We start from the raw sequence: 24,300 nt of genomic DNA on the forward strand, positions 1-24,300 counted from the left end.
ATTACCTAAAAATAAAACAACAACTGAAAGTTCAAAGTTTGCCACATAGAGCAATTGAGTGCTGTAGTAAGGTAGCCATCCCAGATAATACAGAATTTACATTTAAAGAAGTAAAAGAGATAGATGTATTAAAGATTATTAAGTCAATATCGAACAAGAGATCAACAGGTTGGGATGAAATTCCAGTTAGATTAATTAAGGACTGTAAAGAGTACATAGCTGCACCACTTACAAAAATAATAAATCAATCATTAAAAACTGGTGAATTTCCAACAAACCTTAAAACTTCAATCGTAAGGCCAATTTTTAAGAAAGGAAATAGAAATTTAATTGAAAACTATCGCCCTGTCTCACTATTACCTGTGTTTTCTAAAATAATTGAAAAGGTGGTACACACGCAACTACAAGAATATTTAGAATCAAATAGATTAATTACAAACAGTCAGCATGGTTTTAGGAAGTCACACTCAACAAACTCAGCACTAATATCACTAACAGATGATATATATAAGGCCATGGATGGATCACAGTCGACTCTTGCAGTTTGCTGTGATCTATCAAAGGCTTTTGACTGTGTAGACCATGCAGTCCTTTTAAAAAAATTAACTAAATATGGGATCAGAGGGTCGAGTTGGAAGTGGTTTGAATCATACCTAACAGGAAGAAGGCAAAAAATATCAATAATAATAGAAAACAATAAATATGAATCTGAGTATGACACAGTTGTAACAGGAGTGCCACAAGGCTCAATTTTAGGCCCAGTTTTATTTACTATATACACCAACGACCTCCCAGAGAATGTAAATGCCAAAATAATCATGTTTGCTGATGACACTACAGCACTCATAAAAGGAAAGCATTTATTAGATATAAAGGAGAACGCAGAGGCTACGATACAAGATCTAGAGCATTGGTTTGTTATTAATGGCCTTCATTTAAATACTAGTAAGACGAGTTTAGTTCATTTTTGAAACTTACAGAGTAGGGAAGGAGAGTTGAAGCTAAGAATTAGCGGTAATGATGTGAAATGCCAGATTTCAGTAAAGTTATTAGGTGTTGTGTGTGACCAGAACTTAAATTGGCGGGAACATACGACACAGCTATGCAAGAAGTTAAATAGTATATGTCACAACATGAGCTGTCTAACTCATTGCACAAGTATTGAAACTAAAGGTCCACCCTGAAGACCTGGTTAAAAACAAAAAATTTTTTTTCTATAGAATGTTATTTAAATAGGGACGTTAAGTTAGATTAATAATTTAGTAAGACATTTTTGTTATTTCTTATATCCTGTATATGACTTTATGTCCTGTCAAAAAATGATGTAATGACATGTATTAAATAAATAAATAAATAAAATGACACTCTACTACGGATATTTTTATTCATTAATAAAATATGGGATAGTGTTATGGGGTAATACTGAATTTTCTAAAGAAGTACTAACAGCACAAAAGAAAATCTTGAGAATAATGACTTTAACAGGGCCAGGTTCTACATGCAAAAATCTATTTAGAAATTTGAAAATCCTTACAGTACCAAGTATTTATATTTATGAAACTTTAAACCATGTAAAGAACAACCTAACATGGTACTCAACTGAGAAAACCCAACACCATTACAACACAAGAAATAAAAATTTACTGGTTTATCCACACCACTCTACCACTGCTCTAGAAAAAGGTATTTATTACATGGGAATGAAACTTTTTAACAAATTACCTAACAACATGAAAGAAGCGTCTCAGAAAGATTTTTCAGAGAGTGTTAAAAGATTATTGATCAGAAAGGCCTACTACAAAGTTCAAGATTTCTTAAATGATACTGAAATATAATCTAGTGGTTCTAGTCATTTAGTATTAGTTTTGTTGTTTTATATTATCTACTTTTATATGTTTATCACATTCAAACACTTACGGGAATTATTTGTTTGTGTCAAAATCGTATATTATTGTTCATATATTTATTCTCTGTTAATTTTTTTGTTGCCATTTTGTTACCCGTAGATTTACAAATTTTATACCTTGTTATGTTTGAATATGTTCATGTTGTATTGTAGCACTAAATTTAAGACTGTGATCAACATCTTAGGAACCAATTTATGTTTTAGAATAATTAAGGACTGAGAATCAATTTTTAAGAGATCAAGACGAAGCACCTGTACATGTGATTTTCACAAATTTGTATGTTATGTGCAAATAAATTATCATTATCATTAAACTAAACCTGCCAGCTTTTCTACCCTCTGCCCACACACTAATCACTAATCTCTTTTACTACTGTGCATCTTGTTCTTGATGTTTTTTACTGTTTAACACCTCTCTGTCTTGTTGTTTAGAAGCATTTGTCAATATCTTCCAAAGAATTTTATTGGTGTAGAATAATGGAAACCATTAATTAAATCATGCATACACTAACATCTTTATTAACAGTACAAATTATATAAAAAAAAAAAAAAAAAAAACTGAAACATGCTGATCCTTAGACAATTGTAACTTTTTCTAAATAAATGCAGATGGTCATAAAAATCTATGCTTATACCACAAATCTGCTATGGATTTCCCTTTTGATTTACAGTCTTTGAACCCTTTAAGTGTCTTGGATGTTTGGTACCACACATAATCAGCCATTTTGTCACTTGCCATTGACTCATCACTAATGCTGAGGGCTGTCATGTTCTGTGTTAGTTTGTCAAGGTCAGCAACACACGAGCATGGTTTTGATGTTGATGGTGTAAATGAGAAACACACTTGTTGGGAGCGATCAGATAATTTGTAATGGTCTTTAGGAAGAAGCCATTCTGAACTAACTGTCTCTGTGTTTTTCTTTTTTAGAAAAACAAACATATTTGTCAAACCAACTTTTTTCTGGAAGTTTGCATTGACCTCATCTGAAATTATAATCCCCCTGAAAAAAAAACAAAACAAAAAGACTTAGGTAAAAACCCAATAAATTTGTGATCAGGAGGCAAAAAACAACAGAAATGAAACTAACTATATTGAAGGATTAACACTTTTACCTACGACCGTTTTTTAAAGTAGTCATCAGTTCAGTTCTTAGAATTGAAAAGTGTTACTTAACAGCTGTTTAATTTCATAACAGCATAGTTTCATTTTATAACAGCATAGTTTTTCTCATAAGAACACGGTAACGGACCAATTAGGTTCAAGGATTGAGAAAAAAGAAGTAAAATTGTAATGCTTTGAACGTCAACTAATCAGCTGATCAGTTGACAATTTTAACTGTTAATCCGACTTGTTCCTGTTGATACTTGTATTCGTAACCTAAGTTGGTGGAAGTTAAAGAAAGGTAGATTAAACTGATTAAAAATGTCAGTTAATGAAAGTGAAGTTGACGAGATGAAAAGAGAGCACAAACTGTTTGTGCTAATCTTTTGCCACCAAAGTCGAAACAAAGGTATGCAATTACATACCACCAATTAATTAAATGGACGAAACAAAATAAGGTTAAATTGATAAATGAAAATGTGCTTCTGGTTTATTTTTAAAACCTCTTAACCACTCATTGTGGACCACATATTCGATGCTGAGATCTAACTGTAAATTAACTGTTTCACTATATTATTTAGTTGTCAAAAAAATATGCAATATTTTCCTAATTGTATCTGATACTGTACAGTATTTATGGTAAGAATGCTGCTAGCAGAACGTATTCCCTGAAAAAAGTAACTTATTATTTAACAAAGCCAAAAAGAAATCACAACGTGTGCAACGATAGTTTGAGTTTGTTTAGCAAACATGCGCATATTAAAAATTGTGTATTGGTTAAAAACACGTAATTACATGAAATCAACTGATTATACAATAAGTCATTACATCACTTTCAGTGGCAATGACAATAAACGAAAACATAACCTCTCTTAGAAGTTATGAGTAGTGACTGTTAGGAATTAAAAACCACATGGTTAGTAATTAAAAAACGGTCGTAGGTAAAGTAGTGTACGCAACTCGCGTTAATAGTCTTTACGACACTTAAATTAACACACTTAAATAGACTTAAATTGACACTTAAATACTCGTGCCTTAAATTTTCTACTCGTGTCGTAAAGACTAACTTAACGCAATCGTTGCGTAAACTACTATAAATTAACCGATATAACACTTGATATTGCAATAATTCTTTTTTTCTCAAAGGTACACTTGCTCGGCACACTTCAACGGAGAGATATTAATACCTCCACCGCAGCAAACCTGCAGACTAAGCGAATTTCTATTTGCTTGATTTGATTTACACTAAAATGTCTCCTTAAAAATATCACGTTTATTCCTTACTTAAATATAATTAGTTTAACGAGTACTTAGGTTTGCTGCAATAGGGAGGGTAAAAAGTGTTTTTTCTTTCAAATTTTAATTATTTAGTAAGATATGAATGTATTTTCCAAATTCGATCAAAATATGTTCATTATCAAGCAAACTACAACAGTTGACTTATTCTCCATAAGAATAACATGCAAATTTTAAATTTACGAGGGTCGTTCCAAAAGTAAGTTACACTTTTCTATAAAATCCGTGCGGTATGAGGGTGGAGTCTGGGAGTAGCAGGGAATTAGCGTCTGGGTGTTGTGGCAGCACTGCAACGTGCCCAAGGCTGGGCGTGGCTCGCTACGCCAGTCAGGCGCTAGCTGTCATGGAGTTACCACTGGTTCCTGCCGCCGATTGTGAAATGCGTGCTGTCATTAATTTTTTGACCGCTAAAAATAAAAATGCAACTGAGATTCATCGAGAACTTTGTAGTGTGTACGGTGATGACGGTATGTCTAGGCCTATGGGTTGCGAGCATTGCCGAAGGGTCATTGACACTGATCATATGCCTTACACCTTACACTTGATGACATCCTTACTGAACTGCCTCCAAATGTTGAAATAAGCTGTACTTCACTTCATCGAATAATTACTGAAGATCTAAGCCTCTCAAAAGTCAGCGCAAGATGGGTTCCACGCTTGCTCACAGAACAACACAAGGAGCAGAGAGTTGATGCAGCATTGCAATTTCAGCAATTTTTCGATGATGAAGGGGATGGTTTATTTGACCGAATAGTGACCGGAGATGAAACATGGATTCATCATTGGACTCCCGAAACAAAAAAACAGAGCATGGTGTGGAAAGCAAAAGATGAGGCTGCACCAAAAAAAGCAAAAGTCGTGCAATCTGCAGGAAAAGTTATGGCAACCGTCTTTTGGGATTCAAAGGGTGTGTTACTGGTTGACTACCTGCCTCATGGAACCACGATTACCACAGAACGTTATTGTGAGGTGTTAAAAAACCTACGAAGGGCAAAGCTTTATTCCGTACTTGTGGGCTTTGTCCTTTATGTACTGACGGAAGGATAGGCATCCGCGGAACAAGACCATCGCTTCATCAAGGGGTAAGCATTTCCCAGGACTGTAAACTTTGTTACAGTTTTATAAAACACGATTTAGCACCTGATCAATTTTATTATATTGAATTTTAGCCTCCTGATCGCATTTAAATACTATAAATTGGTGTAAAATACCTGCATTTATGCGATCTTGTGTTGTAGCTGAGTTGCTACCGGTTTCAACTCACATTGGAGTCATCTTCAGGCAGTTATAAGATGTCTTCTCGCTTCATTCGAAGGTCGTCAAAGGATAATAAATAAATAAACAAAACACAAACACGTACACGGACATAAAAAAGAACATTTAAAGCTGTAAAATACTGAAAACGGTAGGCCTACGGGACACGACACGACGTGATCGGGCAAAAGTTATGTCTAGACTGCCGGTCAGGATCAACGTGGACAGTGATGACGTCGTGCCTGGATTTCCCGATCAGCTGATAGTTCCATTCACAACTGTCCCTAGCTCCATTATCTTAATAGCAGTGTCGTATATGTAATTCGATTGGAATGAAATCTTGTCGTTAATGATGTTTTGGCTGTCAAATTTAACAGCCCTATAGATTTCGAATTCTTCCAATGTGTTTCTATTGAATCGGTCGTTCGATAGGTGTAGGATTTTCATATTACTGTCAATACTATTGTAATTGTGGTTGAGAGAAACCAGGTGTTCTGCGAAGGTCGAAGTTTGTGCAGTTGTAGTCCTTTTCGGTAGATGTTCTTTAAAACGTTTACTAAAAGATCGGGATGTCTGGCCTATGTAATATTTTGGACAATCACTACAATTGATTTGGTACACACCAGTTTTTTCGAAGGTTGCTGTAGGTGTCTGGGGCGGTTTTTTTAGCAAAGATCCAAGTTTATTGTCAGTTTTGAATGAGACTGTGATACTATTGTTATCCATTATGTTTTTAAATTTGGTGCTGAGGAATGAACCGTACTTCGCAGAGACATAGGTTTTCTTTTCTTTTGTTCCAGTTTTTTAATTTATTTTATTATTTTATTATTATTTATTATTATTTATTTAATATTATTATTTAATTATTAATTATTATTAATTTAATTAATTATAATAATTATTATTAATTTATGTAATTTAATTATTAATTTAATATTATTATTTATTATTATTTTTTTTATTATTTTATTTATTTTCAGAGAGTCGTGAACCAAACAAAAATAACATTTGAAGATGATGAAATCGCTTTGCTAAATAAAGGATTGAATTTCAATTTACCAAACAATAAAAAGTCAAACCTTGTTCACGAACTGTTAGACATTGAATCGTCCATAAAAAGTATAAAATCCGATGAAGTAAGGGATTCCACTCGTATTTTAATAGGAAACAGAGCAAAAAACATTCTTAGAATTAAATCAAACACACGGAAACAGCATTTAAAATTCAAACCTATGCAACGCACCTTGACAAACATAAAGAACAAACTTGCCGAACATAACGCCCTAATAACTAAAGCCGATAAAGACAACTCCATTGTAATAATGTATCACGACAGCTATGTGAACAAAGTAAAAGATTTTATGAGTAAAACCAATACAATAGAACTCTTAGATAAGGACCCTACAGCCAAAAATTCTAAGGAAATAAACAAAGCCATCTCTATTAGTAAACATCTGTTAACAGCTAACGAAATATTGAACCTGAAGGTAACTAACCCCCAAGCACCTATTCTTAGAGGACTTCCGAAAATACATAAGCCTGATATACCCATCAGACCTCTGGTCAATTTTATACCATCACCTGCATATAAGATAGCAAAAAAACTGGACAAAATAATCAGGAGAGAAATTAAATTAGAAAATAGCCACAGCATCAAAAATAGTTTGGAATTAGTAAACAAAATTAAGACACAACCAGTAAAAAGTAATATGAAGCTTGCATCCTTTGACATTGTCAACTTATATACCAATGTACCAATCCAGGAAACAATAGAAATATTGGAACGAAATCTACATAAGAATTCTAATCTACCCCTTGAAGCAATCAACGAGCTCATAGCACTCATTAGAATCATACTAAAACAGAATTATTTTAAATTTGAAAATAATTTTTACAATCAGAAAGACGGGCTAGCAATGGGTTCTCCATTATCCAGCATTTTGGCGGAAATATTCCTCAATCACATTGAGAACAAGCATTTGTTTACCTCAGCTAATCGGTACAAAGATAAGATAATCTTCTACTATAGATACGTGGACGACACCATTGTTCTGTTCAACGGTAATAGCAGGCAACTCTCCTTGCTAAACAATTACTTGTGTAGCATACATAAGAACATTAAATTTACATTAGAAGAGGAAACCAACAATTGCCTGAATTTTTTGGACCTTACAATAACTAAACATAATGATATCTTCACATTTAAAATATATCGAAAACCAACTAGTACAGATCAGACTATCCATTCAGATTCCCATCATCCATACTCTCAAAAATTAGCAGCTTACAACAGTTTCGTCCACAGACTCCTCTCCGTACCAATGAATTCAATAGATTACACAGAAGAACTTAATACAATTAAACATATAGCTGTTTCTAATGGTTTCCAAAGCAACTTGATCGACAAATTGATTTCTAAACATAAAAATAAAAAAACTGGAACAAAAGAAAAGAAAACCTATGTCTCTGCGAAGTACGGTTCATTCCTCAGCACCAAATTTAAGAACATAATGGATAACAATAGTATCACAGTCTCATGTTCTTTTTTATGTCCGTGTACGTGTTTGTTTTGTTTATTTATTTATTATCCATTGACGACCTTCGAATGAAGCGAGAAGACATCTTATAACTGCCTGAAGATGACTCCAATGTGAGTTGAAACCGGTAGCAACTCAGCTACAACACAAGATCGCATAAATGCAGGTATTTTACACCAATTTATAGTGATCAATTTTGTGCATTTTGTGGTTGGTGGGATCTGTATCCTGATCATAAAAACATAAACACTGTAAAAGACTCTCATATCTGTTGCGAGCCATTGTACTGCCGAATATCGGGTGTTCATACAGTGGATCTTTCGACCAATAGTTTTTCTATGTGGGGATGTCTACATTACCCATAAGTCTACATAACCCTCTCGAGATGTTGCGCAGCTCTTTTGTTAGCCCATACCACAATCTTGTCTATGAGAGGCGTCATAAAAAATAGAACTAAATATGGCGACCGGATCTGTTTCTATGTTTAATTTCACTTGGCCAGTAAACTCAAACTGTTGTGGCACATTATTTGTGTCCTTTCATAACCATTCACATGTGTGGCAGATATCCCTCTGGACCGATACGAAGAGATCAGGGCTTTAAAAAAGACCGTTGCTAAGAAATACGCTGATTAATAACAATAGGACGCCGACGCAACTGTGCATTGTTAGTCTATTTCAATGTGACCAGCTGACGTAAATATGTGTCGGTGGTCTACTGTGAGAAACGATTTGACGCACAAATGTGTCACTGGTCTATATGAAACAAAGAAGTATTGAAAACGGGAGGAGGAGACAATTAATAATAAGATATCTTATGCGTATGAAATTACTATGCAACTTACTTTGGAAGTGAAAAATGTACGAAGCACATTAAAGTGTTGTCACGGTAGTAAAGTAAACTTGCCTAATGTCAGATCAAATAAATAAGAAATATTTACTTCTGACACACTTATACAGTTTTTAGACTTAATTTAGCAAAACAATCCAGACATTTTAAGTCAAAAATAAGAAGTTTCAAAAATTCATTTGCTATTGAATGTTTTAGTGGCAATGTTAGACCAAACATAAGCGAAGGAATTATTGTTTATATATTCAACAATCGAGTAGTAACGGTTAAGTTTATTTTTATAATTCAGGAGAGGCAAATAATATACGCTGTTCAAAAACAAAAAATGAAAATTGCTATCCAAATCTTATAGCTACAAGAGTTATCCAACCTATTTCGTCAAATGAATCCATACTTTCAAAACTTTGGGACAGGTATTAAGAGAAACTCCACTGAACAACATGATTATGGCTGTCTAGTTGGTAACCCAGAGTTTGTGTGTAAAAAATGGAGCACCTGAAATGGTTGATATCACCCCACTTTTCAGGATTCTCTACGGAGAAAATTTGTTTGATTAGGGGGATGTCTTAAATCAAAGAAATAAAATGACCCAACTTAAATTACTTAACACAGGTTATCAGTAAGGCAACAGTTTTCTTCAATTCTCATTTCTAGAAAAACTTTGTTGCAACATGTTAACTCGAATTGAACCAAGGTGAATCTTGACGACGCAAATAGAGACAGGGTATTTAAAATTAGTTTCTAACAAGTGTTTAAACAACTCTAAGATGTAACTAGAATTACTTGAATTTAAGCATAACGTTTTCCTCGGCGTTATGTTTCATACTATATGCACGGGTTCTCTAGTGTTTCTTAATTCCCAACAGCCTTGAGTAAGAATCACGAGTGGTAAAGGTTAAATGACAAATGAAGTCGATAGAACTGTAAACGAGATGCTTACCTAAACAAATTTGCTATTTGCTTTCTCCACACGTGCTGGCTCTCACAATGCCCAAAGGTCAACGGGGGTATCTTTATCCGGTACACATCTCTGGGGCTGAGGGGAGTGGCTCCAAAAAGCAGAACTATTTCATCAATAGAGCAGTCAGTGGACTTCATCAATTCATGTTCAATGCACTGCAATATTAGAGGATTTGTATTAATTTGCAATAATTGTAGGAAGCACTGAAGGCACAATCTGTTTTATTCTGAAGGCACAAATACCTAGTTTTTATTTAAATCAATGATATAACAAAAATACCCCCGCCGCAGCAAACCTGCCGACTAAGCGAATTTCCAGTTGCCTGAATTGATTTTCAATTAAATGTATTTAATAAACATTAATTTTAATGAGTACATAGGCTTGCTGCTACAGGGAGGGTAAAAAAGTGTGTTTTTTAGAGAAATATTAATAACTTAGTATAAAATAAATAAATTTACCAAGTTTGATCAAAATATATCCATAAACAAGCAGACTACAACATTTTACAATATTCCCCATAAGAATAACATGGGAATTTTAAAATAACAATTATTTGAATTTTCTCCGTAACTAATAATAGAACAAAAACACTTTGATATACTAAATTATTTGTTTTTTTAAGCTCTTTAAGAAGGTCTGAAGAGAAATTGGGAAATTTTTCGTTTGTAGGGTCAAAAATTAGAAAACCCCATTTTTACCCCATAAAACCCCCCGTAAAACCCCGTTCCCATGGTCCGATCATGCTGGTTCGCGAACTCATTCAAGTTTATCCTGCCTTACACCTTCAAACCAAATTTCATCAAAATCGGATAAAAATTACTCAAGTTATCGTGTTCACGGACACATATATATATATATAAATCTATATATATACTTTTGAACCCACCCGGAGTGGCAGTCACCGCGCTGGTAATTTACTCGGTGTGGCAGTCACCCGCCCGAAAGCCAGTCAGCTCTCCCATAAGCCAGTCAGGTATGGCTTCCCGTGCACTTTATACATATGGAAACAGCTTAACCGGTGCTGCTGCCTGTGTCGATAAGCGTAACTGCAATACCAATGCGGCGGAGACTGCCTCAACGTGTGTTCTATCGTGGAGTAGCGTAGCCAAGTATGGCACCCTCCTCGCCTATTTTTTAGCGGTAACACCCAGCGGTCTGTAACCTTCGTTTACTCCTTGTTACTATTTATGTTGAGTGATTAACTACGTGTTGATTTTTAAAATGTTCATATTCCAAATAAATATGATGCACCTCTAATAAGGAACGTCGAATATTAATGAATTATAAATGGTTGAATCTTGATCCTACCCGTTCATCATCTCATATTTTGGGCCTAAGTTTTTTTTTATATTTTTTATTATAAAAGTGAAATATTTTCACATTTAGCAGAACCTTTAGTTAATTTCTCCTTTATTGACGTACTATATCTACAGGGTGTCCATGGACTGGAAAGATCGGGAATTATACTGATTTTCTTTATCTCGTGAAATATACGAGCATCTTGTTTGAGATACAGGAACTGTTTTTTTTTCACGCTATTGAGTACGCGAAGGAGGAACTACTACATGTGGCAACGATATTATTCTATCTGATAAGAGTAACCACGTTATTTCACTCGAAAGATAAAAGATTCTTATAATAATTTTAATTTTACAATCAAACTATTACAGGAATTCTATTTTAGGACGGACGAAAGATAAGGAAGCAACAAAAAGTGGTCACGAGTGCAAATGTCCGTGGCGGGGGGGGGGGGAAGATACAATATGACAAACGCCAGAAACGATTATTTGTTTACTTTTCAGATTCCTTATCAAATCTCTTTCTCTCTCTCTTTATCTAACGATGTACAGATTGTGGACTTTACTATTTAAGTTTCCCTGAAATTATTTTAGTTCAATCCCATACCTATCCTTATGGGGTTCCTTTCTATTGTTTTCCGAAATAAATAGTAAAGTTGGTTAAACTATTTTTTATTTTATTTCCTTTAAACATAACATTCTTTACCATCCGGTATTCTGTAGTAGGCCTACTGTAGAGTCAAATTTTTAACACTGTGTTTACAAACATTGAATGGCCACAATATTGCGTGTTTTATTTTTTTAAAGTAATAGTAACTTGGATATTTATATATAGCAATAAGTGCTGCAAGCTGTAATGAATGCTTCTGATTAATATCAAAATAAGTAATTAACTAATTTTTTATAATACATCGGTCATTGAATACCAACCATAATGTGATGGGGTTTTCTATTTGTAACTTAAACTTGCAAATAAAGTAGGTAGAACCTCGCTTAACTGGGGTCGGATCAACATGATGCCTATATATTATATAACCTCACAAATCCCGAGAAAATGTGTTATAAATTGTATTTTTCAGTCTAATATTTCGATATGAACTATATATTTAACTATTTACGGTAATTTTTATGTGCAGTAGGTTCCCAATTATTGAAACATTACAGTTCATTTGGCAAAAATAAGATGGAGTCAAAACTGAGAAATATCGATCAGTAGCTTCAAGGTCAAGCTATAAGCTCGCACCTACAGACTGACAATCTTGGACTGACACTGACATACTCATACTGACAATCGTCTGCTCCTGTCTGCTTTCACAACACTACAACATTTTGTGAAAGAAACCAAAGAAAGAATAGAACAAAGAGAAATTATAAGAGGGGTTTTACATCATTGTTATCTTTATCTTATTTTTATCACTGTTGTTATTACCAGAAAGACTTAAGTACAGTACTATGATTTTATGGTGATTTATGAGTTATTTAAGATTTTTATCCCCATACTTCTGTTCTGTAACATCACGTAGTAGTAGCCTATGATGACTACGGTATCAGTATTCTACTAGTTTCTTTTGTTTTGTTCTTTACGTGATTTATTGCTGTACAGTAAGCAAATTTTGTTTTGTTTGCATACGGTGTAGTTTTTATTACTGAACCAAGGTTAATAAATTAACATATCACGGTTGCGCAATACCTATTGTATTTTGACTATATAAAATGCAAATTTATAATCACGTTAACGTCCATTTATACAGAGTGTCCCGAGACGGCATTGTTCCTGAGTAAGAAACATTTAAATATCATATTTAAATTTCCCAGAAATCCTTAGTTACTCACACAGCTAAACATTTTTTAGGCCTAAATCATTTGAAACCTGTACATTACATATTTTTGGTCGAGTTTTCGACCACTGGACGACCACTAGTTAAAGTTAATTGTATTACAACAATCTTTATAGTAAGCAATATAAGCTTGAATCGGACTTATCTGCCTTCAGCTAATCCATCATATGATAGTACGTTAGAGAGTGTGCCCATGCTGAAGTTTTACTTATTCTTGAAGAATGACTTAATTTAGTATCAAGAAATAAATCACACCCCTTATATACACTGTACTGTGCTGTTTTAATGTTTTTTTAGTTGATTGCTACTTCCTGTGATCGCATATTAATTCCTACAATAGCAAAGTAATTAAAAAAAAAATACTTCTTTTATTTTTTAACATTTGTATGGTTTATTTACAATAACAGAAATGTGTAAGATTAAAATAAATAAAATTAAATTGCATTGTCCATTTAAAGTTACATCATAGTAAATTAAAATTCCACTGAAACTTAAACAATAAAAGCCGAAATTAGTTATAAAGAAAGTGCGATTTTCCTTTATATTGCTTTTACAATCAAAATAAACATACCGAGCCACGGCTCGGTTCCCCGGTACTTTTCATTTTAAATATTCAAATAAAGTCGATTTTTTAAATGTTTTATGAAATGTGACATGAACAATTTCTACGGAACTTTTTTTGTTGGCTACTACTTTATTTTATTTTTTGTTCAGGTAAGTTTAAAAACAGTGGATTCTGCATCTAAAGAGTAAAATGTTCTAAATCATTTTATTTTTATTTTGAGCTTTTGTACGTAATTTAAATTATACGAGAGAGGCTTCCCACCGTGCCGGGTTGCGCCGTGCGAGTATATTTTGATCCAGTGGGGGGTGTTTGGTGTTTTGAATAAGAATACTGAATGGCTCGTTTCAAGATCGTATCATTACAAATCGTATCACTTTAAGATTTTCTTACACTTACGAGAAATGCATTTTCCATTTTTAAATTTCTCAGGTACAAATTTTATGAAATAACATTATTGCATTGTTTTACAATAATATTGTACTTAGTAACTGAAATAAAAGTCAGGAGGCCAGTTATCAAACATACAATAGGCTTAAATAACGTTAAGTATTACTAATTGACGTTAATCAAAGCCAGTAGCTAATATTTAGGTTTGTTACACTAGATTTAGACACTTTATTTTGGTAAATTTTAATTACGCTACTGATCAAAAACGCAAACTGCGGACTTGCATTTGCTATTATATTCAGGTCGGATTTATTTAAAACTAAACAAATTCAAACTCATTCGTGGCCCAAAAATCCCCCTCTTCCAAGTAAGGCATAACGGCACATTGCAAAACGAGAAAGTTGAAATTCTCAGAAGTCATCTGAATGTTCCTCTACCTCTACGCGCATCCCTTGCAGTGATTCAATGGTATCGGACTCCGACCAGCTTGTCGTGTGTTGAATGCTTGAAACTGTGCGAATTTGACTAGTAGAGTAGCAGTCTTCTTCTATAGAAATAAAATTACAGTTTTGTCTGTCCATTGCGTAGAATCATGCAGTTTTTGGTTATTTTTACGTTTCATAGCATAAGAAGGCCCATACGAGTCTCATCTCAATTTCTGTCTGTCTTTCTGTCATTATGTCTGTACCGACAAAATGTAAATTTACGCTGCCTACTCCGAGAAAACTAGATTACCGATTAAGATTCAAATATTTTTTCTGTATTCACTTGATTGGTTATAGTGTGTTTGGCTATTAAAATATGGCCTCGCTACTTTGGAAATAAAATAACGAACCATCAAAAACCCGATTTTTAACTCTTACAGTTGCAGCAAACCTTAGTACTCATTAAACTAATGTTATTTAAATAGGGAATGAATGTAAATAATTTATGAGACAATTAAGTGTAAATACAATCTCGAAAATGGAAATTCGCTTATTCTGCAGGTTTGCTTTGGCGGTGGTATTTCACTGTTAGTAGCGTAGTGATTAATATTGTGCAGTTTATATGTAACTTACAATTAGGCCTGGTTTTATTACTTGAATTATAACAAAAATAGTTTTATTATGTAGAATAGTAGGTAGATGAAAAAATACAAATATGATTAAGGAATAACCGCAAACTGGATCAGTTTTAGTAACTTCGCCAGCAGTAAAGGCAGAAAATGTATTGATTGTGAAATCATGTTATTGCAACTGTTATGTCAGTTGAATAATTGAATAACATTTTCAGTTTTTGAGATACCAAGCTTTATAAAAAAATTTATCACATTTAAAAGCTTGTCTTGCCTGCTATAGTTGGTAGATAATGGAAAATAACTTTTTTCAAGATATGTTTGGCCTATAGGATGTTTTAGCGAATTGTATCACTCAGTTTATACGTAAACGAAATTTGCTCCCATGTGCCTATGGGAGTTTTGGTTTTCTTTTCCTAGTTCGTTTGGCTCTTCCACCCGACCGATTTTCATGATTGAAGCCTCAAATTGAGGGTATGCACGCAAAGATTTCATATCAAGCTTCTCAAGCATCAGCACATTTATATTTATTTATTTATTAATGCTATTTATTTCAATGCTGCGGGCAGCATATAACCTCTAGTCTCATATATATGTATTTTAAAAAAAATGGTTTTTATTTTCCGAGTTCGTTTGGCTCTTCTACCGGACCTATTTCCATGATTGAGGTCTTATGTTTGAGGAATGCTCGCACAGATTTCACATAAAGTATCGACACTATCGTTATTACGTATTTATGGACAATATCGGTATACTAATGTAGGCTATTACTCCACCAAAAACATATATTTGATTTTTTTTATTTCTACTTCGATTTAAGATGCATTTCACCAGTTACAATTATCTAATCCTATATATTTTGGTCTAAGAAGAACCTTCAGTGAAATACCGGCTTTAGTTTAAGCTATTAGTTAGTGAAATCAGACGAGTTTCAAGCAAACACAAGATGAATAACCAAAATAAAACTTATTCTTCATGAGGTTTTTCTATGATTAAAAACCAATAGTTCCAGTATTGTTTATGTTTTTTATGTGATTTAGATTTAAAATAATCCGTGAATTATATTAATTAGAGCTACTAATCTTTGGCTTTTATTTTAACTATTAATCTTTTGAAACATCTAAGTCCAAGATACTGTATTACTCAATAAAAAATCATAAATTTGACATAAATCAAAGGCATATCTTTTAGTGGAGACCTAGGTTTCTACGTCAAAACGTTATCGTCAGTCCTGTTGTATCAAAAATTTGATTATTTCTAGGATATGATATGTTATTTAAAAGCTGCGGAACAGCACGAGTCCTCTAGTTTTGTTTAAATTTCAAATCACACTTAATTTTATATAGTTAACCCTCTATCTGGTATTTGTCCAAAAAAGGACACGAAAATTTGACGTGTGGAATAGCAATGTCATGTTTTTACATTTCGGTCATGGGACAAAACAATTAAATATTGTAACCAGCAAACGGCCTCAAATCGTAAAAAAAATTGCAACGGGGGAGGACACGTATTGAGAACATTTGGTTTTTTTTAAATTTACGGTAGGCATATGCTATAGTATAAAACATCTACCGTATCCATAATAATGTTCTACCACTAAACAGCAGAAAAAAGTAAATCCCCAAAGATTCGCACAATAGGCTACCTATGACAAATTATTTATAAATCAAAAACATAAGCATAACTGTAAACAATCCTATTTTTGTCACTTCCAATTGTGGTGTATCAAAGGGTTTTGTTGCGGCTTGGTTCAAATAAGCTGTCGTCGTAAATGAAAAAAAAATAGTGCTGCACCCTATTGGTAAACCCTATAAATCCTTAATGCTATTGAATATCATAGAACCAACTTGTGTAATTGAAACAGCAGGTAAAATTCTTTAATTCATTTCAAATATGAATACTGATAAGGTTAACATGGTAATTTCCAGAGCCACTAGAGGGATCTTTGAGATAAGAGTATGTCTATTATGTTAATCTTGAACGTGAGCTATCATTTTACCGAATTCCAGCTCAATCCGACCGAGTTGTTAATGCGTGATTGAACTTCAAACAAACAAACACACAAACTTTCACATTTATAATATTAGTAAGATAAGATGTATTAATTAAATATTAATTACTATCTGTCTGCCCGTTCTACCCTCTGGGATCTTATAGTGGTCAGTTGAAACCTTCCTAAATAAAGAAAAGCAGTTGGTTTGCATATTTTCAGATATGCTGGCCAAACTATTATATGTAAACAAATACAGTATCTGACAGTTTCAAGTAAAAAAAATGCGTAATAGATCTATGAGGGGTAAATATTCCATATCTGTTGGCACAAACAACCTAATGAATGATGTCGATTTTTCTATTGTTTAATTCGATATATCGTTTGGTTAGTTAGGTTAGGTTAACCTTACCTAACTAACCAAACGATATATAGTTAAAATACTATTCCTCAACCTCGCCATTAAACATTAAGGTGGAAAAATTCACTATCAAAGGTGCTCTTGTCCTGTCCGTATGGAACACTGAGTAATATACGCTACCAACTTGTAAATAATTTTTTAGGCCTACGAACCCAAGATATGGGCAATTGGTCTATTGGCTGTATGGTCCAGCGAGCAGCACATAGCGTTGAGAAGACACATTGGAAAAGCGATTTGAGCATAATCCGTAAACCTCTGTTACAATCACCCACTGCAGTTGTCACTTTACACTTTACACAACCACCATTGAAGTGACGTCAATGAGTTGAAACCTTTTATTTAAGCTATTGGTAACGCTTAGGGTACGTAAAAAATGTAAGTTTCCCAGCCATATAGAACACTGATTCAAGGTCTCTTCCCCGGTTATCAAAACTAAATAAAAATTGTATACACAAAAAAGCTCTATTTTCATTTACGGTTACCCTACACATTATTGCACTCGCGTTTAATTAAATCCGTTATGTAAGGAAAAACGGTTTTAAACCAACTTGGTTTGGATTTTCTTTTGAAACGAGATCGGAAATGATTGCGGTATTTGTAAACAACATTCAATGTAAACATATCAGTGACAGCTAGAGAAAAATAATCTTATTCCGAACAGCTGTTCGCTATTTCATAGATGATTATGTGATAAACATTGTGAGAAAACTTGACAAAAATCGCACAAAATTGGGTTTTTAAACGTCCGTAACTTTTTTTACAAAGTAGTGAGGCCATATTTTAATAGCTTAAGACACTTTTGCCAATCCAGTGAATACATTAAAATGATTCGGATCTTTACTCTCGTTTTTCAGGAAAAGGCCGCGTAAAATGGGTTTGGGCCGTGACAGACGGAAGACAGACAACAACGGAATTGAGATAATAATTATTGATGATTGAGATAATAACGGAGTAATTGAGATGAGACTTGTTTCGAATTCTTGAATGTATAAAAGGTAAAAATAACCTAAAAATTGATGTTTCTGAGCAATGTACAGACAAAACTCTAATTTTATTTATATAGATTAGTTAGTACCTGTGGTGATTTTCATTAGAAATTTATTGAAGTAAATAAAGAACAAAGTTACAAACCAAAAAACCATCCGGCCAGTGTTTTTATTTAAAAAGTACGTAGGCCTATTTGATTGGCTTTGTTTTCTGAACTAAAATATTTATTTCCTGATCTATTTTTAGTTCCTGGTTTCGAAACATAATTTGGCAAAACAATTATTTATTCATTAAACAACTTGATCGGAAAATCGTTTCAAAACATTGGAGGACAATTTTAATCATAAAAAATTTTGAATTATAGGCTACTAAACCTAGCTGCCGTACCCGTGTTTTACTTCGGAGAGTATTTTGAAGAGAAAAAGTTTGATACACGTCACATATTTCAAATCCCACTCCAAACACGTCATGTTAATACGTTTACTTCCTTAAATTAAGAAAGTCACAATCTCCAATTAACAGGATCGTAGAAAAAATTAAAAGTTTCACAATTCGAATTGTTTCTACCTTTTGGACCGTAAAATCAAAGCACTGCATTTACAGCTGACTTCATTTAACATTCTGTTATCTACATTCTTCAAAAATGTAAACATTGTGAAACTTTGTAATCCTATAGGGCGTAACTCAATTAAAACACGCTAAAAGTAATCGATATATGTGTTAACCAGGTACAGGGCCACATCTTGAATTTATATAGATAATAAATCGAAAAATGAAGAAAATATAAGTTGATTGATTATTGGCTCTTATAAAAGGATAAACAATCAAGGAACATAATTTGATTAAGTAACCACACATCACTGTGTCTATATCTTCATTCTTTCTTGTAAATATCAATTCGATTGTGGCTATATAAAATAGGGAAGTAAGATTTCACTGTTCAACGAGCTCAGTAAGCTCGAGAACCAGCAATAAGTTGGAAATAACCGGCCGAACCTTCAAACTTCAAACATCCAGTGGCTCGCTAGTCGCTACCCCAGGTCGGTCGGTAGCCCATCAATGGAACCCGTTAGTCTCGCCCCTACCTCTCGCCACAAGAGAGTCAAGAATTTTTTCTTGTTCCACCCACCTTCGATTGTTTGAGGCGGGAAAACTATCTATGTGCTACGGCCCGCACAACACAGGATATTGTTTTCGTATTAGTTGGCCTTTGTCCAAGATGACCGTGACCGTTAGCTTTTATGCAACTTCCCCCCCCCTGGAACCCCAGCTTTTTTGCTTTTTTTTTGCTTTTTTGTGTGGCCCTTGGAGAATAACTCAAAACTACTAAGAACATTTCTAATCCCACAGTATACTAGCTATTTAAATTATAAACACTTAGGTGTTTGAAAAAATATTTTTGGACGATAAGTTTTGCAGCTATTTATTATTAATGAAACTATCCAAGATGGCCGCTTGCCTCCAAGGACTCGACAATAGGCCTACTTGTGCTACTATAAAGCAATAACTTCCCACCTTGCGCTTGCGAATTAGCTCGGTACATATTTGTATCCACAGTTGGCAGGACGACCATTAAGACAACCAAAGATTACATTGGCATTTAGTGCGAAAGATTGGTTATGAGAGTGCCTGAAGCATAATCCGTTTGTTTGAGGTGCGGATTTTCAAGCTTGCAGAACAAATAAATAGTACAAATTAGAAGGGCAGGGGTGAAATTGACTGAAGTGACAGTGACGGGATACCCGGTGGATTTTCAGTGACTGGATTCCAGTGGTATGCGGTAAAATATATAGTGACTGGCTTAGCAGCACAAATTTTACGTGACTGGCTTTCCCATGCAAATGCGTCGGTGACTGCATTAGCATAGCAGTTTTTACGTAATTATATTTTAGTATTTTTAAGAAAAAAAGAGATATATACGTTCAGATATGTCTAGGCTTACATTATTTACCAATATATATTATATATATATCATAGTCTTGAAATATATTGGGGGGTGCAACTGACTGACTTCCAGTGTATATTTCATGTGACTGGCTTCCCGGGCGCGGCCGTGTATATATATATATAAATCTATATATATATATATCTATATATATATATATCTATATATATATATATATCTATATATATATATATATATATATATATATATATAAATTTGAACGAATGGTGTTTTTGGCCTCTGGGGACATCAAAATGAAAAAGTAAATCAGTCCCGCACTTAGGTCTTACCATGCCACCTACGGTAATAGCTACTTCCCTATAGGGAAATTCGCTAAAATACTTCCCTATAGGGAAATTCGCTAAAATAGAAAATCCCGTATTAAATGTAGGGGTGTGTGAAGCAGCAAAACATTTCAATTCAAAGCAACAATTCGATTTCAAAAAATGTTGATGTAACTCGATTCGAAGCCAAAGGAATTTTTCTATTCATACTTGTCAGTGGAGTGAAATATCTGTTTTCAATCATACATTAGAAGAACCAGTATTTCTAGAAATATCAGTGAGCTTCTTGCCTATTTCAAAATTTTTACATGCAGCATCATGTTGTTAAGCATGTTACCTATTTTATTTTATCGATTTTATAAATAAAAATATGTTTTGGTGTAAACAAATGAAAACCTTTGTAAGATTTAAATACTGAATCTTTCAATTGGTTTACATTGATAAAATAAGAGGATAGGATCAGAACTACAAGGTATACATAACTTCTTGTATGGCGAAGCAATGTCTCAGTGTATGCCATGTACTTGGATGGCAATAGCCTGTATGGCGAAGCAATGTCTCAGTGTATGCCATGTACTTGGATGGCAATAGCCTGTATGGTGAAGCAATGTCTCAGTGTATGCCATGTACTTGGATGGCAATAACCTGTATGGTGAAGCAATGTCTCAGTGTATGCCATGTACTTGGATGGCAATAGCCTGTATGGTGAAGCAATGTCTCAGTGTATGCCATGTACTTGGATGGCAATAACCTGTATGGTGAAGCAATGTCTCAGTGTATGCCATGTACTTGGATGGCAATAACCTGTATGGCTAAGCAATGTCTCAGTGTATGCCATGTACTTGGATGGCAATAGCCTGTATGGCGAAGCAATGTCTCAGTGTATGCCATGTACTTGGATGGCAATAACCTGTATGGCGAAGCAATGTCTCAGTGTATGCCATGTACTTGGATGGCAATAACCTGTATGGCTAAGCAATGTCTCAGTGTATGCCATGTACTTGGATGGCAATAACCTGTATGGCAAAGCAATGTCTCAGTGTATGTCATGTACTTGGATGGCAATAGCCTGTATGGTGAAGCAATGTATCAGTGTATGCCATGTACTTGGATGGCAATAACCTGTATGGCGAAGCAATGTCTCAGTGTATGCCATGTACTTGGATGGCAATAACCTGTATGGCTAAGCAATGTCTCAGTGTATGCCATGTACTTGGATGGCAATAACATGTATGGCGAAGCAATGTCTCAGTGTATGCCATGTACTTGGATAGCAATAACTTGTATGGCAATAACCTGTATGGCGAAGCAATGTCTCAGTGTGAGTGTATGCCATGTACTTGGATGGCAATAACATGTATGGCTAAGCAATGTTTTAGTATGAGTGTATGCCATGTACTTGGATGGCAATAACCTGTATGGCTAAGCAATGTCTCAGTGAATAACTTATATAATTAATGTCAATAAGTTATATGGATACTGATAGTCAAAGTAACAGTATCAATGTAACAGTCAACTATGTATATGGATACTGATTAAAAAACGTATTTGGATACTTATTCAATAACGTATGGATACTGATTCAATAACGTATCGGATTCTGATTCAAAAACGTATTTGGATACTGATTCAATAACGTATATAGATACTGACTCAAAAGTGTATGGATACTGATTCAAAAACGTAATTATGGATACTGATTCAATACCGTATATAGACACTGACTCCATAACGTATGGATGCTGATTCAAAAACGTTTTTGGATACTGATTCAATAACGTATGGATACTGATTCAAAAACGTATTTGGATACTAATTCAATAACGTATATAGATACTGATTCAATAAGGTATGGATACCAATTCTAAAAACGTATATGGCTAAGCAATGTCTCAGTGTATGCCATGTACTTGGATGGTAATAACTTGTATGGCGAAGCAATGTCTCAGTGAATAACTTATATAATTAATGTCAATTATTTGAATAATGTCAATAAGTTATATGGATACTGATAGTCAAAGTAACAGTATCGATGTAACAGTCAACTACGTATATAGATACTGATTCAATAACGTATGGATACTGATTTAAAACATATATGGATGCGGATTCAATACCGTATGTAGATACTGATTCAATATCGTATGGATACGGATTCAATAACGTATGGATACTGATTCAAAAACATATATGGATACTGATTTAATAGCGTATATAGATACTGATTCCATAACGTATAAATGCGGATTCAAAAACGTTTTTGGATACGGATTCAATAACGTATATGGATACTGAATGCCCATGATTCAAATCGTTATTTTGATCATCACTGAATCGAATTGGAATTCCAATGCATTTTCGATTCATCCCACACCCCTCAAATGTAATCTCGTCCCAATGATCAGGAATATAAGATCCAGAACATTTTTTTAAAGTTTTGCAACCTGTTCATCCCTAACTTTGAAAGGTTAGATTATTCCCGACTTTCGGCCGAAATTCATGACTTTTTCACGACTTTTCCCGACCTTTCAAAATCCCCGACTTTTTCCCGAATATCCCGGAATTCCTGACTGGTAGACAGCTTGTGTTATGGAGGCGTGGCAGCGGGGCTGAGATGGTAGTTTCCCAAAGATTTCTCCACCGGAACTGCATTTAGCGCTGGTACTAGAGTAGGGTCGGGGCTACAGGTATCTGCGATGGAGTCGGCAGCTTCGCATAGAGACTGTTTTTTGGATTCTCCCAGATCTTCTCGTTCTCTGAAGGAGGTTTGCGACTCTGACTTCTGGTTGGTGTCAGAGATAAGGGAAGACTGTGGTGTTTGCTCATTTGATCCAGCCAGTTTCTCACAGATTCTGTTCACAAGCCATTTCTTCCCTGCCTCATTCAGATGCATGCCATGCCTTGTGTGCAAGGCTCTATCTGCACTGCTTGACTTGACAAGGCATACATTTGTAAAACGATGACTTAAGGCTTCTAAAGATGTGTTTGTCTTTTTTATTTCTTGATTCACACAAGACCAACTAGGCAAATCATGTCTCGTAGGCAAGTCAACCAAAATTATTTTAAATCCATTGTATTTATGCAAAATACTTTCAATTGAGTTGATTGCTTCTTTTGCTTCATTCTGTGCTACGTCATTCGAACCACAAGCAATTATGAGGACATCTTCAGCTTGTAGTTTTTCTACATCAATATTTTCCACATTTAATATTTGTTTTGCCAAACCTCCTGGTCTCACAAAACCAACTGCATCAACAGATCTAGAGGACTTATTTAAGTGAAAAGCTAAGTTACGGCCATGACTATCTGCACACAGAAGAATTTTCTTTTGCAATGACTTTTTATTATTATTGTTTTTTTTTTCTTAGCAGGAGCGTGCCTTTAGAAATATTATTGTTTTTTTTCTTAGCAGGAGCGTGCCTTTTACTTTTCTTTGTCCTGTTGCCTTCTTGGGTTATTTACACAAGTTTGTTTGTCTGTTAGTGGTCCAGCAGAATCTTTATCCATGCTCTAAAATAAAAGTATAAATATTTATATTCAAACAAAAGTAACAGAATTTGGCCTAGTAAACTAATTATTATAAGTTAAACAAAGCAGAACTGTTCCAAATTTAATGTACTTTAAAA

General features: G+C 34.2%; 1 protein-coding gene across 3 annotated transcripts in view; it reads right to left on the reverse strand.

Annotated features, from left to right (window-relative positions):
* Nucleotides 1-2,390: 2,390 nt before the first annotated feature.
* LOC129005063 (MAD2L1-binding protein-like) overlaps nucleotides 2,391-24,300 on the reverse strand; it is a 40,501-nt gene continuing 18,591 nt past the window's right edge. Inside the window, exons 2-3 of one of the 3 annotated variants that reach the window (XM_054433847.1) lie at nucleotides 9,885-10,060; nucleotides 2,391-2,907 (exon numbers count right to left, since the gene is read on the reverse strand). In XM_054433847.1, the coding sequence (XP_054289822.1) occupies nucleotides 2,520-2,907; nucleotides 9,885-10,060 (564 nt within the window). In that variant the 3' untranslated portion in view covers nucleotides 2,391-2,519. Of the gene's footprint in view, nucleotides 2,908-4,405; nucleotides 4,712-9,884; nucleotides 10,061-24,300 lie in introns of those variants that run through there. The other 2 variants (XM_054433846.1, XM_054433848.1) reach the window with 2 other exon arrangements.

The sequence above is a fragment of the Macrosteles quadrilineatus genome, unplaced genomic scaffold, assembly GCF_028750875.1.
Source record: "Macrosteles quadrilineatus isolate MER2022 unplaced genomic scaffold, UCM_ALF_1.0 Scaffold_15__1_contigs__length_3749704, whole genome shotgun sequence".
Taxonomy (NCBI): domain Eukaryota; kingdom Metazoa; phylum Arthropoda; class Insecta; order Hemiptera; family Cicadellidae; genus Macrosteles; species Macrosteles quadrilineatus.